This window comes from Pundamilia nyererei, unplaced genomic scaffold (genome assembly GCF_000239375.1).
Source record: "Pundamilia nyererei isolate P.nyererei 1_Seehausen unplaced genomic scaffold, PunNye1.0 scaffold00253, whole genome shotgun sequence".
NCBI classification, from domain to species: domain Eukaryota; kingdom Metazoa; phylum Chordata; class Actinopteri; order Cichliformes; family Cichlidae; genus Pundamilia; species Pundamilia nyererei.
Genome location: NW_005187654.1, coordinates 268,115 through 288,506, shown reverse-complemented (window position 1 = coordinate 288,506; position 20,392 = coordinate 268,115). Strand labels below are relative to the sequence as shown.

At 40.1% G+C, this 20,392-nt stretch overlaps 1 protein-coding gene across 2 annotated transcripts; it reads left to right on the top strand.

The window, feature by feature from the left end:
• The first annotated feature begins 9,878 nt into the window (after positions 1–9,878).
• On the top strand, positions 9,879–16,851 carry LOC102206146 (cerebellar degeneration-related protein 2). 2 transcript variants are annotated; one of them, XM_005749694.1, is made up of 7 exons: positions 9,879–9,974; positions 10,078–10,149; positions 10,801–10,913; positions 12,198–12,346; positions 12,448–12,615; positions 14,201–14,420; positions 14,579–16,851. In XM_005749694.1, exons 2-7 carry the CDS (start codon positions 10,080–10,082, stop codon positions 15,179–15,181), a joined length of 1,323 nt encoding a protein of 440 aa, XP_005749751.1. In that variant the 5' UTR covers positions 9,879–9,974; positions 10,078–10,079; the 3' UTR covers positions 15,182–16,851. The 2 variants fall into 2 exon arrangements, with proteins under 2 accessions (XP_005749751.1, XP_005749750.1); XM_005749693.1 differs by having other exon boundaries at positions 10,067–10,149.
• Positions 16,852–20,392: the final 3,541 nt, after the last annotated feature.

The window sequence follows — 20,392 nt, the reverse complement described above, 5'->3', positions numbered from 1 at the left end:
CAGAGACCCTTGTATGTCAAGGAAATTCAGCAACTTGAGTTAAAACTGTCTCAATTTTGAGATGCCACTGAAAACAAAGCAGACTGACTTATGATGGGGTGGTAAACACATTCCAGGATTACCTGCAAAGCAGAGCCTGGGACATTCACTAGCAGCTACAAATTGCTTAGATGGGCATTAACTCATTTATTAGTTTTTATTAGGAGCATGGTTCTTCTCAGGTCAGCAGAACAGTGGTGTTTTGCTTCACAGCACTCAGTCAGTAATGTGTTTTAAGCAGCATTTTTAAGCCAGGGACTGCCATCGGTCGAGTAACCCACTGCACTCATGGTGTCACAGCTTCACTCATCTCTCATGAAGATAAAACCTGAACATCAGTGACGTGGAAGCTCATCCAGCTTAATATTGCACATGAATCACAGATTATTGTAATGTGTGAAGTACAGGAAAAAAGGGGTTACCTCCATTGCACAAACTAATGAGAATTCCACTGGAAGGTCCCATCTGCACCGTCTTAATGTTGGAGTCAACCAACAGGACCCTTCCTTATATGATTATGAGAAAAAAGATTCATTTACCAGGATGCAACATGGGACAGGATTAAAGCTATCACATCACTTAGTTCCTCATTTCAGTTCAAGGTCTTTATCAATTTGTGCATTGAGAAGCTTATGTTAATAAATGGTAAAGGCTTTGAATTGAATATTGTTCAGTACATCATGAGAGAGAATGTGGTGAAATTATTAGTGTCCATGAAGATCAGCCCATAAAGCGATACATGTGGCCTTGATCTGGGGTACAATTTGGATGAAGACCCATTAGGTGACCACTGTCCGCAAGTTTGATAAAATTCTGATCAATGCTCTAGGAAGAGCAGTGACTCTTGTGAATTTGGATGGACAGATGGAAGACCAACGCCTCCTCATGGCACAAGCTCATCAGTCCTAAGGCCAGATGAGTTAAAAACACAAACTGAGAAACTGACCTTCATGGAACAAACACAGAATCACTTTTTATGATAGAAAATACACAACATTTAAACCACTGTCCATAAGCATTTCTACAAATCCATATTATTTATTGCAGATGCAGACAAGTGTGTGTTTTGCGTTTGTACTTACTGTTTGCTCAGTAGCATTGCGGTGGTTTTTAAAAGTAATTTTCCCAAGTGGAGAAGATCAGTTTATCCAGATATTCCTGGTTGTAATGGCTTTAGCTTACCTTAAAGCTTAGTTTGGATTACATGAATAGACCTTGCTATGTTTGATGTTTTAAATGAGTTTTAAATTACTTCATTAAGTTGCTGTGTCTTTGGCTTAAAAAGATAATAATCTTTTCACAAAATTATATAAAATTTGCAGTTAGAGATCACAGGAGTTTGAGAAAAAACTGGGACCCGAAAATTTTCTGCTTTTAAATATTAAAGGAGTAAAGATTAACACTAAAACATATAATGGAATTAAGCCTTGTGGATAGAAACATTAAGGTTATTTTTGGACTCTAAACACCAGTTTACAACCTGTATTTGGCTGAAAACGACTCAGGAGTTCATAACCATAAATATCTTTAAATATATACAGAATTGTGACTTTTTTTGAATCAATAAATGAGCAAAGACATTTAAGCACAACTCAAGGAGTCACTGATTATCTGCTGTGAACTTGGACCAACATGTTAGAGCTCTACCATCATCATGATGCTGAAAACAATGGGAAAATATAAAACGTATTTGCAAAACTGATCCAGTGATTCGGAGAATCTATGAGTGTAAGCACTGAAGCAGTTTTTTCAAAGCTGGTTTTAGACAAAACCCTCACCCAGACACTCATGAGTCATTCATCTATAAATATACAGTTTCAATAAAGAAAGCCACATGAGGCCCTGTCCCTGTTTGTGCATGAAAGGTGCTCTTCTTCAATTATTTAAACTGCTGTTGGAAAAAAACGTTTTTCTACTATTTCCTTTTTATTGCTGCAGCTTTGTAAGAGGAAACATCCAAAACAGAAACTGGCTGCAAAATAAATTCAGCACAGCAGCAGGTTTTGGCTGACGGTGGCAAAAAGTGTTCCCAAAAAAAATACACGTTTTGATTTGTTGTCGGTAAAATTGTCTGAGTGTGTTGCTTCAGAATGCTGCATTTGAAGCTGATCCAGGAAGAAGCATTTCACATCAGAAGGGATAAAACAGAGCGAGCTGCCAGGCCGGTTTGTCTTCACTCAGCAGTTGGACTGCACCGCACTGCTGGGCAGAAGTGATCTGCTCAGCTTTTTCCAGTTTGTGAGCCTTAAACTTATCAGATACACAGAAATGCAGTCACAACAAGGCTCGGCTTAAAGAGGAGCTGAAACTTGCTTCTATAAGGACTCTGATGCTAGATTTGACCAATCTTTAGGCTTTGAGAAAAGGGAAATCTAAATGATCAAATGATATCAGGGACAAAGCACATGTGCCAGATCTGTTCTGTAAACCTGATTTTATCTACAACAGCAGTAAGGGTAGGTGGTCTGTGAAGCATGCATGACTTCAACTCTGTGGGTAGAACACATCAAGTGCCGTAACAAAATATTCTGCAATAAAATGTTATGATGCAAAATACTGATTGTGTTTATCGTGTCCACAATCTCACTTTTGCATGTAAACAAGTAGGCTTGATGGGGATATCATCAGTGAAAGTATTTGGTTATAAAGCAGTGTTTAAAATGTAGCCCGATGATCGCTCTGTTGTACTGTACTACGGTACATCACAGAAATGCAAAACGTACCTGGATGTTGGAAGGCTTTTAGCTTAAGCTTGCAGTGTGCACCTGACCTGTTAGCTGGTGTGGAAGGAGATCAGATCAAGTTCTCACCATAAACAAAAAACAACTGAGACGAGATGGAAAAGTAAAAAGGCAGTGCTCAAGTCCCTTAAAACTGTTTTCTTTTTAATTGCCAGCAGGGGGCGATTAGTTTTTTAAAAAAAGCAGTATAGAGGTCCATAGCAAAAACATCCTTCCTTCCTTTTTATGAATAATCTTATCAATTGTTACCGCAATAACACTATGGTCTAAAATTCTAGGTTCACATGTACTGTACTGAATACAACATGGTGCTAGTTTTCTAAATCATGGTCCCACAGGTCGCTACATCCATCTTTCTTGTACAGCTTATGTGGTAGCGCTGCAGACCTCAACAAAATTTCTTGGCCATCTATCTGTTATTCTGATGGGATATTATTCATTGACTCATCGTTTCAGCTCTAAACTGAAGGCTTTTTCTCAAACCAACATTTAGCGTCTGGCCTCACACACACCATCCATCATCGCTCCAGTCTGCTACGTCAGCGCTGCGCATTGATGCAACATCAGCCCTGTCGCTTTTCATCTGCAAACACCAGAAAACATCTGAACAGGAGACAGCTGCCAGTCATTATTCAACCTTTCTTCTTATCCTCAGACTCTACAGCTTCTCTTGGATCTTGATTCAAAAGCAGGGCAAAACTGAACCCAAGCCATAAGATGTCTCTTTTTCATAAAATTTCAGCACCAAATCAGGCACTTGGGCAATTTTCTATCCCTGTGCCTCTGTGATCCCCCTGAAGCTGTGGGAAAGAGATTAGCTAAATTCATCTACTTCATAGAGTTTTGTTTTACCCACGAGCCCCCGGCTGGGAGATTACTTATGAAATTAACTTTTTTTTCTTTAAAGTTTAGTGTTCCCACTCAACGATTGCTTTGATGTTGCTGTTCAGTGATAACACTTTGCTATCTTTCAGCCAAATCCAATTTCTCTTATCGTAATCGTCATCTGTCTCTCCCCATGTTATCTCTCCTTCTCTTTCCCCCCTCATTTCTCTCATTTATCATTTTCTGTTTATTGCATCGTGTCCGTGTAAACAACATGGAGGAACCAGTGTAATATAAAAGTAATATCTTCTTTAAACACACGCGCGGATGGCTTCTGCCACCGTCTTTGTCTCCCCATATGCGATCCTGCATGAGAGTTGGCATCATGCTGATATTTTTTTTTTTTTTTTTTGCAAACGCCTGGTTGTCACGGCAACACTCCTCTCAGCACCAGTATATCTCCCCATCCTTGGCTGTTTGTGCATGTGTCCAGAACAAAAGGCAAGAAGAAAGAGGAAGCGGAAAAGAAAATAAGAAATCACAACAAATTAAAATCGCCGCAGGCTCTCTGCTCTCTCCGCCTGTCAGGGAGGATTTCTGCTGAAAGACAGAGCTTTGAAGATTACCTTAAAACAAGCACGCACGCACACACACACACATGCACACATGCACACAGTCAACATACAGTATGTATTATATGTGTGTTTTTGTGTTGAGGTTCTTCCCCACAAGCACTTCCTCAAATCCCATTACACCCCCCGCTCCCAAACACTGAAAGGATCCAATCCCCACAGCCAAGACAGTTGGTATGGAAACGGATCAGTAAAGCTCCAAATTTTTCTTTTAACGACTCATTACTGTTTGCTGTCGCCCATTAATGTCACTACTTCCACGCTGTGGCAGCAAGAAACATCATTACTAACCCAGATCGCTGCAGGGATGAGGAGGAATATGTGAATTGGGTGGTGAGCACAGTGGCAATCATCTTGTTTGCCTTCACTCTTGACTGTAATATTTCATTCCCCCCCTCAACCCCATTAGTTTATCTGGCTTCCGTTTATTTGCGGGGCTATTATTGTGCTGCTTCACTTTACTGAAACACAGAAAACATGAGTGGAAATCTAGTCTGAGATGCTCTTCTAATCATTTTCTACCAGGGAGATAAGACAACAGGCCAGGCTGAACGAGCGCATGGGGTCCCATTCTGCTGTTCTGATATTTCACACCCCATAAAATCTAAAAGGCAGTACGGCATCAACATAAAAGTAAAAAAAAAAAAAACATGGGTGTAAGTGCAGATAGGAGAAACACAAGCCGTGTTGATTTTGCAGAAAGGAGATCACAGCTTTTGTATCACTCTGAGCATCCAAAGCCCCGTGGAGAGCCCCTGCTCTGCCGTTGCTCTCATCTCGCTGACAGCCACAGAACAGAGACGCAGAAATCAGGAGGATGGTGGAGGCTGGATGGGGAGAGAGGGAACATGCTGAGGGTGGAGCGCAAAAAAGCGAGAGCACGTTGAAGATGAAAGGGCTGGAGCTAAGAGGCCTTAAAGGAAAAAGCTTATGATGTTACTGCAACTAATCTTCAACCTGCATGAGTAATCTTACCTGGGGTTGAGGAGGCACTGAGACGTGTGACTTCAGCTATGACGGCTAGCACCAGCAGTGAGCGCTCCGGCTTCACGACTGCTCACACAGTCTTGGAATAAAACTTCCTCTGACTCAGCTGCCTGGCTAAAATGACACGTAGTAATTAGGATGTTTACTCATGGATAGTATTGTGCAGATGGCTGATGAATGAATTGCACTGTCAACATGAGAGTTTTATTGGAATGTTTCTCAGTTACACCCATGTGCTAATTACCCTTAGCATTGACAGCCTAACATCTCACTCACAATCTTTGCCTCAACAGAAGCAGATGCTGCAACTGACTGAATCTTCTGTTGCACCACATCCCAAAGGTGCTCCACTGGATTCAGCACTGTGGACTGTGGAGGCCATCTGAGTTCAGTGGACTCACTGATATGTTCAAAAAACAATTCTGAGATCATCTGAGCTTTGTGATATTTGATATCCTGCTAAAAGCATGAAGATGGATACATTGTGATCATAAAGGGGTGGACATGGGCAGCAACAACACTCAGACTGCCTGTGGCGTTTAAAGGGTATTAAAGGGTCCAAAGTGTTCAAAGAAAATATCCCCCGCACCATTATAAATCAGCAAAAGGCTGAACAATTTATACAAGCAATGAAGGATCCTTGTGCTTCTTCTGACACCACCTTCCAAATGTTGCAGGAGAAACTGAGACGCATCAGACCAACATTTTTCCAATCTTCTGTTGTCTAATTTTGATGATCCTGTGGAAAATGTAGCCTCAGTTTCCATTTCTTAGCTGAGTGGCATGCAGTGCTGCTGTAATAGCCCATCTGCTTTCAGGTTTGACTTGTTGTACTTGGGTTGTAATGATTTACTTTTGCTTTCCTATTAGCTCTAATTAGCAGCTTAGCCATTCTCCTCTGACCTTTGACATTAACAAGGCATTTTTGCTCACTGCTGCTCACTGGATATTTTTTCTCTTTTTTAGATCACTTTCTGTAAAGCCTGGAGATGGTAGTGTCAGAAAAAATCCCAGCAGATTAACAAAAAAAATCCTGACAAAGTGACCTGTGGGTGTATGTATAGATATAATACTATAATACGATATAATCCATATATTGTTCCTTGTACAGTGACCAAGGGTCCCCTCACCGACACAGAAATACAGAACCCAGGTTTGTTTGGTTATATCTAAGTTCAAAGAGCTTTGTATAGAGGAAACTGCAGAGCAAATCTCTGGATTACTGTTAGCTGTTTCTGTCACGCAAATTGGATCTTATTTAATGTAAACTAGACACTAAAAACATAAAAGGTTTATCATATGTTTTCCTACTGCTATGTACTTTGGTTTGGAGCTATTTTCATGATTACATAATAAGTGTCTACATATTTTATTTGTCTGTGCTTATACTTTTGGGCTTAAGGTGTATTTCTGATTTTTTTAACTACATTATAATATATTGTGTAGCTGTCTGCTGTTATTGGCTTGTTACAACATATGCAATGTGCATAATATTGCTATACAGCCATAACAAATAATCCATCTGAGGTCTCAAAGTCATTAAGTGTATACTGTCGTTTCATCTGTTTTATGCACAATAGTAGAAACAGTGATTAAACAGATGAAAGATTCACATTATTTTACTAAATAAAGGGAACTCCTGTTTGGATAGGAGGATATACAAGGTGAAGGGGCTGAAGCTGTACTCATCATCATCATCTCACATCAAACTATTATTTATAACCAGCTGGCTGGATGGTTCCCAAAAGAAATCACGGAGAGTATTTCATCCTCTGCATCCAATAACAAAACTGATTTTTGACTTCAGCGCTGATCAAATGCTTGTTTTTGTGTACACTGTGGATCAGCTCTTTGTGGTGTGTTCATTTATTAGAGCTTGGTTAGTTCGTTTGATGTTTTCAAATAAACAATTTCTTACAAATCAGTGTGCATGTATCGTCTTTGTCTGGTTTAAATGAGGACTTTCATATCTGGTATATGTCATGCTTGTCAAGCAAATTATGAAACTACACTGCCACCATCTGATGGTAAGAAACAGGACACTCAGTGAGATGTAGAGTAAAAAGCCAGATGCTTTTATTTGAAATGAACAGTTTAAAAACGTACTTTTACTCACAGTGATCTTATGTTTTATGATAGTTAGGCTTTAGACTAATTTATTTAGTTTTCTGCGGTTTTACAGGAAAGTTTTTGTTTGTTTGTTTGTTTGTTTGTTTGTTGACAGTTGTAAATTGGGATTTTCTATAACAGACATAATCAGCTTATTAAATATGAGGAATTGAAGAAATGGTGAGGATAAACACTCCTACACTTGGTGGAGCTTAAATGTTAAATACTGCATATTTGTCCTCATTATCAAGATTTTTTTAAATATCACTGACTAACAGAAATGGATTTTTAATTGCAGCACTTTCACTTGTAATGGATTAGTTTTATGTGATATTTTTTACTAAATTTAAATTGATGAAGTAAATTATTTAGAGTCACTATAATGGAATAAGATATTTAAAATCAACTAAAGAAGACATTTAAAAAAACCACCAAAATAAATTATAATAATAAAAGTCTCTGGGAAGACAATGTCACTCTTATATTTTTGTAGGAACTATTTATTGGATAAAATCTATAAATTAATTTAAATGAAACTTCTTTCACTTTGTTAGTAATGAAATATTTTTGTGTCAAAAACAATCATCCATTAAAATAAATAGATAATAATAACCTCCGACTTACAAGAAGATCCGTTTTTTAATTAATTAAACAAATGTAACAAGTATAATAAATATGGCAACATTTTCAAAGACTTTTTCCAACTTGAGAAAATACCAGTACAGGCTGTATTTCAATATATAAAAGACAGATAATGAAAATAATGTAAACATAAGTAACTAAAGAAATTACTAAGACATAAAAAAAATTTCTAAGAACCGTTCTTCAACCACTTCAGTTAAACCACAATGGTACGGTCGGTTCTGGTTGCTATGGAAACGTGTAGCTGTTGGGCAAAACAGCGCAGGCGCAGAAGCAGATCTCCTGGGGGGGGTTTCCAACCTTTATTTAAAGATTAGTGCAAAACAAAGTAGAATTAAACAGTACTACATTAAAGGTGTTGTACTTACAGAAATTGTAAACCATAAGCAAACAAACAAACAAACAAACATTATTCAGAACCTACATTACACATACGCTAGGGGGAGACGTTTTAGCTGATTAAGCCAAAAAGCGAAGAGATTGAAGGATCTTCATTTTTTTCACATGCAGCCATCGTTTTTATAGCTTTAGTTTTAGAAGAATTCTTAGTTGAATTTAGATATTGCAAAAGCTCATAGGAGTATACATAAAAGGAGGGATGTCTTCCTAAACATTTGTATTTGTGAATATGAAATTTACCCATTAAGATTAACAAGTTAATCATATATCTGTTATCATTGTTGAATTGTCTTTGTTTTTTGTGGAGACCAAATAATACATATTTCCAAAACAGAGCAAATCCTTTAACTACATTTTCTGAGATAAAAACACATAATCTCTGCCAGAAGTCTTGTACAAGAGGACAAAACCAAAGAAGACATATAGTGGATTCCTTGCAAGTCTTACAAAAACTACAGTTTGCATCAATGTCTAATTTGAATTTGCTTTGAAGATAATCTTTAGATGGGTAAATTCTGTGTATTAATTTATTTTATTTTTATTCGTTCCACATAATATCATCAGTCAACCGGTTCCAGAAAAAGATTACATATGGTAACGTGGTTATACTATTCTGAAATAAAGATCTGAAAGGTTTATTGTTGTTTTTTGAATGCTTAGAAAAGCATATCTTACCAACAGTTTGTATTGGAGATGCCAATGGCCTGTGGTCTGATGGGATATTAGGTTTATTCTTTAAAAGCATGCAAACCCCTGAAGGTATAGATCCAAATACATTAACGTATTTGTCAGTATAATCATCACGACTGATAGCTAAATTGAAATGTAAACAAAATTCTTCATAGAAGAAAAGCATACCATTTGAATCGAATAACTGGTTAACTAAAATAATATTGTTCCTAAACCAACTATCTAAAAAGTTAGATTTTCTGCTGTTCATTGATGACCGCAGATCATTAGCCTACGGTATTTCTGCGGTTCTACCTTCGTGCTGTCATGGTTCTGCAGCGCCTCCGTGTGGTGGCTATTAATCTTTGGCGGACCAAACTCGGAGGAGCAGGTGTGGCGACCTGATGCCGGAAATCACGGGTGCTAATCTTCACAATAAAACCACAATTTTGTTTTACCTTTGTTAACCAGACATTACTACACCACTGACGTTTAAATATAGTGGAATCATTTTTTCTCAAATTAGTTAACATCCAGTCCGCACACGTTCCTGTTGCTTTTTCATCTGTTATTCACAGATTCCACAATAACACGATTTAGTTTTTGAACCCAAATTAATATGTTTCTGCTAAAGTGCCCAGCTTTTTAATTAGTGTACTTTAAGTTTTACTTTGTATCTTTTGTTCTCTTGCTGTTTATCTGTTTCTTTCTTTCTTCCTTTAACATATTTGTATTTTTAAATCTTTATGCGCTGTCGTCTTCTTTTTCTGGTGTCGTGGTGCAACCCTTATTCTGAAAAACCAAACCGGAAAGCGTTCCCGCGCGCAGACGATTTCATGAGCGGTGAGCTGGAAGTAAGACTGTCCTATGATGAGCGCGCACCGGTGCCGGCTGTGGGGGGTAGAGGACGCTGACTGAACCGGTTATCTTGGTATATCAAAGTCCTTTTTCAAAGTGTTTCATGTTTTTAATGTAGATAAATCTTTAAAGAGTTTGACTGATTAAATAAAATAAAATCCCGAGGATGCTTACAGACATGATTGTGGAGGAAGAATTTGAGATAAAGGAGGAGGAACCCTGGTACGACAAGCAAGACCTTGAACATGGTACAGTTTCCTTTCAGTCTTTGTGTCTCTGTGCTTAAAGATAAAGATTCGCACTTAGTCTTTATTTACCCTGCAGGCAGAGAATTACAGGACTGTTACAGCTGATAATGATGCGCGGTGTTTAATATATGAATGGCATTATAAGTAATTTTAAAAATATGCACGGGCAATATTTGCATCAATTTCTGTGGGTTTTAAGTCGGGGTGGTTTTAGTCTGAAGTCTGATTTAGTGGAAATTTTGCGAGTCCTGGAAGAGTGCCAGAGAATCCAGGAGTCAGCAGCACACTCACATATGCGGCAAAAACAGAACCGCTCTGCCTGAATGTGCCTCTGACTTTATTCATCCTTTCTGCCTGCATGGGCTGCTTTTACGCTAGTGGCCGTGGGTTTGTGTTCCTGTGTGTGCAAAAATCACCTTCACATTTTATCATGTTTTTGTCCATGTAGAGTGAAAAATAGCTTCGCCTGTAAATGTGCATGCCTTTATTCCTTTCCTTAATTGAGTTTCTAAAGAGACACTTTGTGTTACTGGATTGCTGCCAACACCAACAGCACCTCTGAAAGCTGCTTGTCAGGTCTCCTTCACCATTAGTACAGAGCCATGAATGCTGAAGGACTTGCAGTTTCACCTCTCTTCGTGTCTCCTGCAGACCTGCAGCTGGCAGCCGAGCTGGGGAAGACCCTTCTGGAGAGGAACAGGGAGCTGGAGCAGGGGCTCAAGCAGATGTACTCCAACAACCAGGAACAACTGCAGGAGATCGAGGTAAATACCTCCCTTCTCTCACAAAGTATAGTCCTAAACAGAGCTCTCATTAGGCCAGGCTGTGCTGAAAACATCAAGAGATGAACCCGCTTCTCTCACACAGCTCTGATTTCCTCTTTAATGCTTTCAGGGTGTTACTAAATGTTAACACGAAACATTTTGCTGTACACAGCCATTTCTTCTTCTGGGGATGGACAGTCATGTGTCCCTTTACCTTCAAACTCCCGGAAGGCTGTGGTCCAAAACAGTAGAAGCTCAGAGTCAAAACCTTTTCCAAGAGACTTCTGACTTCCTGCTAAATTTAAGTAAATAGGCTCAGCCCGGGGGGGGGGCTCTAAATCCATCCCTGCATTAAACTGCTGACATACACAATTAATCTCTTAAGACCTGCAGCAGACACACGTGACTTCAATGTTGACCAGTGCTAGGATCGATTTGCTGATTTACGCTCGCTCTTTGCTGGATTGAAAGGCGATTAATAAAAAGAAGCACCATGAACACCTCATTTAAAATGTACAGCTTGCCTTGTTGACTTTGGACTGTTTATGTTAGCGTGTCCGGGCAGAGTGAAGTTACTTATCAGCTGGGCTTTTTTCTTTCTTTTGATTTTACGCCAACTGATTACATGATGTAAGTTTCCTGGCTGTGACGCCCTGTTAGATAATACGTCCTCAATTAATCTGGGACTTAAGGGAGGCATTTAGGTGTTACTGGGAAATAAAATTGTCGAGCTGTTAACCTGCCAGAAAAATGCTCAAATAGCAGCATGTGGATAATAATAGTAGGTTTATGTTTACACTGGTCCTCACATCAAACATGACGTTTAAATATTGAGTATCTGCTCAAAATGCTTATTTAAGAATTTTGGGGGTGTTTTGTAAATCTACTCTCGACTCTGTTCGAGTCAGTGAGAGAAGATTCTTTAAAGGTGCAGAAGCTTCACCTACAAGCTGTTCAAACCTTTTGTTTGTGAAGGGCAGCCAATCAGATGAAAGTGGGCTTACAATGAGGGGAGCTTGGAAAAGAAATTCAAGCTAGGCTTTAAAGGGAGAGGAGCTGAAATATCTGTCAGCTGGATAATGAATTATTTTAAACACTGAATCATGCAAAGCTACTGTAGAAGACGGCGAACATAAAAAGATGAGTTATCAGCGATTTTTGTAATGATTTAATCATTAAAAATAGCTGCTCATTTGACCTGCTAATGACTGATAGTGTATTTGTTAACAATAATAGATGTGTTTCTCCTTTTAAGCTCTTATCGCCTTTTTCTCTCGCCTCCAGTACTTGACAAAGCAGGTGGACCTCCTCAGACAGGTTAACGACCAGCACGCAAAAGTGTACGAGCAGCTCGACCTGTCGGCCCGAGAGCTGGAGCAGAGCAACCACAAACTTGTTCTGGACAACCGGGCAGCCCAGCAGAAGATCCAAGGGTGAGACATTTATCACCAGTTTCTTATTAAAAACTTTTTTTTCTTTGTTTTTGTTTTTTTACTAACTTTGTTTTCACTGGTTTTTATTTTTTTCTGTGCAGGCTTACAGAAACAGTGGAGCTACTGCAGATGCAGGTGGAGGAGCTGCAGCATCAGGTGGAGGAGCTGAAGCTGAGTCCCTTTCCACCTCAGAAACCTTCACACAGAGAGAGCTGGCCTCGCAGCACTCACAGCGTGTCCTGCCTGCAGGAGCTGCAAAACACACTCAGGTGGGTAACGCGCAAACACAAATTATCGCAGACCAGTGGAGCTTAAATAAGGAGTCGAGAGAGCTGACTTCAGACGGGCAGATCTGAAGCTTGCATGTGTTTATATCATCATGAATGGTTCTGGGAGCCATTTATGATGATGTCGTTTTCCATCTTCCCTGCCTAATGTTACACGCTCACAGTAAAAGGGGCCCAAACCTCCAATTATGAGGTAAATGTAAGTAAAAGTAAACACTGTGGGACAAAATTGACCACTGATATAACGATATCTCTGCACTGATTTCATTACACGGTCATCTGCTGCAGGCACAACATGCTCCATGATGACTGTATGAACATATTCTCTGAAAAACATCTGCAGGAAGTCGTATTCAGGCACTCAATCTACTCAGGGGTGCAACAGTGCAGGGAGATACTGTAGTCCTCAGTTCAGCTGATATTTTAGTTCATTTTCCACAGATACACCTTGCATAATTATTATCTGAGCCTGAAAAATGTGCTGTCAGTCCTGTTCTTGCAGGTGGACATCCTAAACCTGCTAATAATGGATAAACACCTGTAGTTTCAAACTCTATAACAGGTGAAATTTTATATATTCTGGAGACTGTGGACGGTAATTTGTCAGCTCGTTGCTGTGTTTTTGTATTTTACTCTGGTAAAATCGCCTTAATTGCTCTTTGTAGGTCTCAGGAGGAGATCTAAGCCGATCCTCTCAGCTTTAGCTTTAACCTATCTGCACTGATCCTGCTCTTCCTGGCAGCGGCTCGTTTCTACCTCGCAGAGGCCTGCGTGCTTCGTGCCCCCGTCACTTGTTCTTGATCTGTAGTGTGACGCGTTCATTCACAGCCTCAGTTTAGTCTCTGTGGTGTGTAATCCTGTTTGCAGGGCTTCTTCACAACATGCAGGAAGTCTCAGTGATAAAGTCAGAGAGTGGCGCGGTGGTTGAGGTTGGAAGAAAGGAGGTCAAAGTCTCGAGCTGAGAGAACAACTGTGTCTCAATATCTGTCTGAAGTTAATGAACTCTCACACAGGCTGCCCGGTGCTACTGATAAGCCCTGCTTGAGTCCTTGCTTAGTGTGCTTTCTTTTCACCGGTCGTTACTTATTAATTGTTTTCAGCTCTTCTTTATCTTGGATATATATAAATTTTCACCCACACATCAAGACAAACGGATGAAGCTGCAGATTTGGTTTAAATTGTCAAAACGCTTAAACGGTCACAAAAAACATACGATTTAAATGCCAGATTGAACAGCCTGGCTGCTGACCTTTGACCCTTCTCCCAATTGCATTTATTGCCACCTTTTAAGTTGTTAAGTAACATTTATAAATAAGTGATGATGGATAAGATTAGCTGAGGAAATAATCTCCATTAGAGATTCTTTCGCCGGGTTCCTGTGGAGCTTTTAGCCATATCACATGGTCTCTATCAGCCAACAGGGTGCTCTCCTGGGAGTCACTGCTTTGGTCAGGACTGTAGCCAACCATCTGCTGGCTGTAGCTTCATATTTAGTGTCCAGACATCAGTTCTTTTATTTAAATACTGTATATGGAAATCGGGGTCTAAAATGCACCTGTTTGTGCAGGTACGACTACGATCCCGACAAACCCTCAAAGGATATCGAGCCGTCTACCACATCATGGCAGGAAGAGGAGCAGGACTCGCTGCGACAGTCCCTCCATGCTCTTCAGACACAGTTTGCCACTGAGCGTGCTCGGAGGGAAGAAGCAGAGCGAGAGGCTGAGCTGCTCGCCAGAGAAAATGCAGAGCTGGAGCAGCAGCTGGCCGGGATGGCAGGATGTCAGGTAAGACTGACACCAGTATCTCTCTGTCCTTAAATTTGTTTTCGACTTGCATCCATCCACTTTCTTGATCACTAATCCAATTTAAGGTCACGGGTGGCAGGTAGCACCCTGGACAGGTCGCCAGTCTAACAGTTTGTCCAACTGTCTATCTTCATCAGGCCAGACTGTCTGAGCTGGAGCGCGAGGCGGAGGAGCTTCGTCAGCTCTGGAAATCAGAATCCTCTACAAGATGCAACAGGCCAGACGTCCTCCACGGCCTGCTGCCACACACAGTGTTCCTCAACCCAGAGGAGGAGAATGACGGAGAGGCATCTTTGGCTAAAAGCCCCGCGGTCCTGAAGCGCTGGAGAAGTGAGCGGCTGATGAAGGCGACGCAGATGCCAGACTCTCCTGACAGGGTCTATGACCACGAGTGCTCCTGCGTGCGCCGGGCCGAGGTAGTGAAATATCGCGGGATCTCGCTGCTCAACGAGGTTGACGCCCAGTACAGCGCCTTGCAGGTGAAGTACGACGAGCTGCTTCGGCGCTGCCACTCTGAGGAAGACGAGCAGGACAAACTGAGCCACAAGTCAGTGCAGACTGCATCCTTCATCACCACCACATTCCCTCCTCTGACAGGCAGGGAGGGCTTTGAGGATGACTTTCACCAGCCGGAGTACAAGAAACTCTTCAGGGAAATTTTCTCCCGCATCCAGAAAACCAAAGAAGACCTGATTGAAAGCCGGGGGAAACACTCAGCTGGGAAAGCTCTGCCTAATTAATTAAAACACTTGTAAAAAGTTAAAAGGGGGGGAACAAGAACAAAATAACCGTCTAATAACAGTCTTCCTGTTTTGGAACAACCCTTCGAAAGACTTTTATCTACCCAGAAACTGTGATCACCGCACAAACAGCTTAACAGATAAGGGCAACACAGGAACACAAAGGCTAACACCACCAGCTCACGTCGCAGATGTGGCTCGTTTTGCACAGAAACACCAGTGCCTGACGCCACCGTCTCTACTGTGCAATCGCTTTACCTCAATTTGCGAAAACGTGTTCACAAACAACCTCCTGGGTGAAATTTTCTGGGGGAAAATTGTCTTCCTTTAAGCCAACTAGTTTGAGTCACACAGTTTCCTTTTAGAGAAGCAGCATTCTAAAGTAAAATCATCACGTTCCCAGTAAAGATGCAAAATTCTAGAAAATATAGAAAGTGTACGTCTTCCTTAGAGTAAATACTTCCTGGAAATCAAACCACATCAAAGCTTGAACTTAGGCTCTGTGACATTTGTTCTAGACTAAGGTAACACCCAACAAGTAGTCTGAAACATTAAGTGTTTTAATTTTACTGTCGGAGAAGACAAATATCCCAAAAAAGTACACATTCAAGAAGCTAGAGCTGGGACTTTTAGCTTCTTTATTGAAAAAACAGCAGTGGTCCACTGTTTTCTGATTCTGCTCCGTTTATGGTTACAACCAGCCGCTGATGGAAATCTCCGCCCTTTAGCCTATCGGCGCTCCACCAGCTTCTTGTTAACGGTGCGTCTCAGAGGTGCTGAGCAGGTATTGTGCTGAGACCAGAAAGGGAACAAAAGCAATAAAAGTTGTTGGCCAGGCAGCTAAACAATGACTGCGTCTCGTCTCAACTCTTTGGATCACATGATCACAATCGCTTTTATATATTAACTCCAAATGGCGTTGCTCTTTCTGGGAAATTTCCAACATCATTATTAGGAAATTATGGACCTGTGAAACAGAAGACCATGTCTGTTTTGGGATTTTTTTTGTTTGTTTGTTTTTAACAGAGCTCATGTGAGCTGATATACTTTATAATCTATGGTTTTCTTCTCCGCTGTAGCAAAAAAGTGAATTTCTCGATGGTAGTTTTCCTGCACTTGTTAGAGTCACCATTGCAATGGTGACTAAGTCTGGGTATACAATGAATGACGTATTTGTGATGGAGTTCAGAGGTGATTTTAGGTGCTCTAATATATTAGATAATATATTGTAACTGATGCATTATCCTCCTGAATTTATACTTGATTGTCTTATGGTAGTTTAGATGGCTGTAAGCGAATGTTATAATAAAGTTTACCAAAATATTAACTGTGTACTTGATAATATAACCTGTAACGGTGTCTTGAAGCTTTTTCTTAGCAGCACTTCTGTTGCTTCTGCTGCCCGATGTTCACGAGTCCTTGTTCAGCTTAATAACTGTGCACTGCTGTATCTGTAGATGTCTGTAAAATCTCAATGAGATGCACTTTAGAATTGCGCAGGCGTTTTCAATGCTCTTCTGACACTTTGCGTGTGTGTTGTAAATGTAGCTAGCTAATGCTACATGTGATGTGCTACTGTCTCCTTCAGAGACCTGAATAATCTGCTGTGTTTTTCGCTGTTTCATGGTTAATGTTACTTCTCTGAGCCATTAAAACATGAAGCAAGCTGAGATGGAGGCGTGTGTGTGTGTGTGTTTACCATTTTTACATCTTTGTGGGGTCCAAAAATTTGAAGTTTACTGTACAGACATGTCTGAAGGCATTTTTGAGACTCAAAATGAGGTTTTAGTGTCAGAGTTAGGGTTAGGCATTCATTTTTGGTGGTTAGGGTAAGCGGCTAGGCAAAGCATTGTCAATTAGATGTCCCCACAAGGGTATGAAAACACAACTGTGGATGTGTGTTTTTTGCTCTAAAATACAATTAAATCTTATCTATCGAGAAAAACGTCACTGATCCGCTTTAACAATCAGATAAAAGCTTTGAAGTCAGCCACACAGACACAGGGCTAAGGCCCAGCCCAGTCTAAAAATAAAACACGAGTCATTACAAATTCAAATGAGATAACTGCCCTGAGCCTTGTGGGAAAATAATGGTGCTGTAGCAAGAAAAAATCAGAAGTTATATAAAAACAAACAGTTTATGGGTTACGTAAACATGTTTAACCAGCAGCACAGTACCAGAGACACAGTGGAATTTTTCTAAATGCTTAATTTTAATAACAGACCATCCAAGAAGTCTGTGCTTAGGTTGAAGGTGCAGGTGTGCATTAGTGGCGGGATCAGGAAGGACATCATGTCTTTGTTTGTTTTGCATAAGCAGAGAAACTATGGAAGTTTTATTATGGTCAAATAGTCTGAACATTTTGGCATTAATTGTGTAAATGTTTATTAGTTTTTAATTTTTAAAAGGGGATCTTCTTTGCGTCTGTTGACATCTACGTACAAAGTAATTCACATTAACTACTAACTTGTACCCCAGCCTTCATCATGGCTCTGGTAAAATCATGTTAAGAGACCAGTCGGGTGAAATTCATCCCGGGAAGCAGGACCGTACCAGGCTGAACTGACTTAAGATGGCGTGCCAATCCCTGGATCCCCCTTCACCCCCACACCTTACACTGCAAGGTTAGCCACAAATAGTGCTTGTCCTGGTGCTTGCTTCTTCCTCCCCACTATCACCATAGCCTTATCCACGGGAGATGAGCTGATCTTTTGGGTTATCTGTCCAATAGTGTAGATTATTGCAGAATTCAGATCAAATTAGGGCCCAAACTTGTGACTAACTTTATGCAAAGCCTCCAAGATGGCAGCCCAAACACTACAGTAAAGTAACTCCTCCATCACTTCTGGATCTGAAGACTACATTACTATAAACATTCTGATCAGATGGCTAAACTGAAACAATAAAAATGCAGTTTAACAGCTGTCCAACTGCTCCTGTAGCACACACACCACCCTCTCCTCCGGTCCCGGCAACGTCTTTAGCAGGGAAGACATGATTAGATGATGGGGTCAGGTGTGGTCAGCCTCCCCTGACACCACTACCCTCTCCTGCAGCTCAGCCACAAACCACAGCCACGTTGGAAGAGAAAAAGAATGCATTTGATTTTTCACTCTTTTTACAGGAAACAGAGGGCTGCACTCAGGACAGTGAAAATGAGGGACAGGCAGAGGGACAGCAGATGTTTCCATATAGGCTGACATGTTTTCTGATTCCTCACATCTCCATCTTGTCTACTTAGCCCTCTTTTTTCTGGAGGAAGATGAAGCTCTTGAAGAAGCAATTCAGCGTAGCCTCCTAGAAGAGTCTGATAGACCGAGTGCAGTTCATGATTCAAGGTAAGATTTGAAAGCAACCTTTGATCATTGGATATCTTATTTGCATCTTAACTTAACTCAGAGGGCAACTGGTCTGCAAAGCTGGAATTGGAGTGAGGGAAAGAGGAGTCATCATCCAGATCAGACTGCCATTAGCAGTCCAGACACCAGTGAAGATGAAGAGGACGACACTACTTGGGTGTTTTTTCATTTTCTTGTTTACTCAGAAAACTAGACTGTTACTCTAGAATTGCATATAAATGGTTTATGCACCATTTAAACAATTGTCATATATTTATGTTACTACTTATAACCACATATGAAACGTTGTACTTGATTCCATATATTTCCCACGCTGTACATGTTTGTCTTTAAAATAATGCCACATGCTGTTTGTTTGATGTACTAGAAAAATGAAGGACAATAAATTAATATTGAGTACAGTGTTGTCTCTAACTTATATAAGTTAGAGATGTAAGAAATAGAGATATCAGAAATATCTCTAACTTATAAGGGAAATATAAGGGAATTTACAAAATGTCTTACTTGCAGGAACCCAAAGAAGTGTTTTTGTGATAAACAAGTGTTTTAATTTGTACCAAAATAAAATTTAACTGAAGCATAAAAAAGGGCATGTCTTTTTCGTCGTGCGTTTGCTAATTTCTGCCTGCAAAGTCTGTAACATCTGGAGAAATTACTTTCTTTAAAACACTTGTCTTGTGATATATTGTGTAATTTTCACTTATGTCCGCTAGGGGGAGCGCGTTGGCCACAGTTGGACAATTTAAATTGCAGTAAGGTATTTTTTTCTTGTGTAATCACGTTTTATTTTTATACCCCAGTGTTAATCCAGTCTTTGCATGTATTCCCTGGAAGATGCATTTGACTTTAATTGATTCAGTATTTATAATTCCTTTTTTTTTTAGATCTTGTATATTGTGTTTTTGTTATGTTGTGTATATTTTTTTTTCCTTAAATGCGCATGTGCATCTTTTAATTTTTAATTACCCAAAAGCTGTAGCCATTAATTTAGAGCACAGCTTGCATAATTTCTGGACAATATGTTTTTCACTGAGTCATGACCAACCTACACTAGCTGAGGAGTGTCACTGTATATGGACATTATTTATCCATCATACATTCATGTATGACTTAACTTAAAAATCCACTAAATATAACCTACCATACTGTCAAAACTTCTGCTTCCAGCTAAAGCAGAGATCTGAATATATCGCCCAGATAAAAAGAAATAAACTAATGATAAACTAATGGGGTGCTTTGGCTGTATGTTTTGGGTCATTGTACAGATGTCACACTGCCCCCGCCAAAAAGGATCTCATGCAGCGGAGACGGAGAGCACTAAACCTAAGGCCCGAGAAAAATCCCAGACAGCTTCAGCTGACAGAGCTGTGACTAGACGCCCATTAAGCCCGGATGAAAAGTGAGGCCGAGCAACAGAAGCCTGACCTTGATCACTCGGCATTAACTCTGTGCAGGGCAGTGATGGAACATTAAAAACTACAATTTTCATGTATTGAGCTTAGAATGAAACCAATTTTACCTAAATTGCATGATTTAGTACTGTCAATAGCAAGGAATCAAAAAAGGTGGTTATAATGGGTTTCAATTGGTCAAAAACGGCCACGCTAGAGGCAAGAGGAACAATTTGGTGTATAGTGTATATTAATGACATTATTAAGGAGCTGATGTTGAAAATTTAAAAAAAAAATCTGAAAAAAATATACGCCTTTGGGAAGTTTCATTCCATTTGCATTAAGAGAAAAAAGAAAAGTGAAGTGGGCACAAATGGTCACCATAGCGCCCAGAGGGTTAATGATATATAGCACTTTAAAATAGCCAGCACACGACCAAAGTGCTGCACAGTAAATAAGT

What these genes read in the sequence shown, in the direction of transcription:
- LOC102206146 (XM_005749693.1), top strand. Translation starts at nt 10,068, where the DNA reads ATGCTTACAGACATGATTGTGGAGGAAGAATTTGAGATAAAGGAGGAG. An exon ending in CAAGCAAGACCTTGAACATG is followed by an intron (nt 10,150 to 10,800) that starts GTACAGTTTCCT and finishes TGTCTCCTGCAG; the next exon opens with ACCTGCAGCTGGCAGCCGAG. An exon ending in AACAACTGCAGGAGATCGAG is followed by an intron (nt 10,914 to 12,197) that starts GTAAATACCTCC and finishes TCTCGCCTCCAG; the next exon opens with TACTTGACAAAGCAGGTGGA.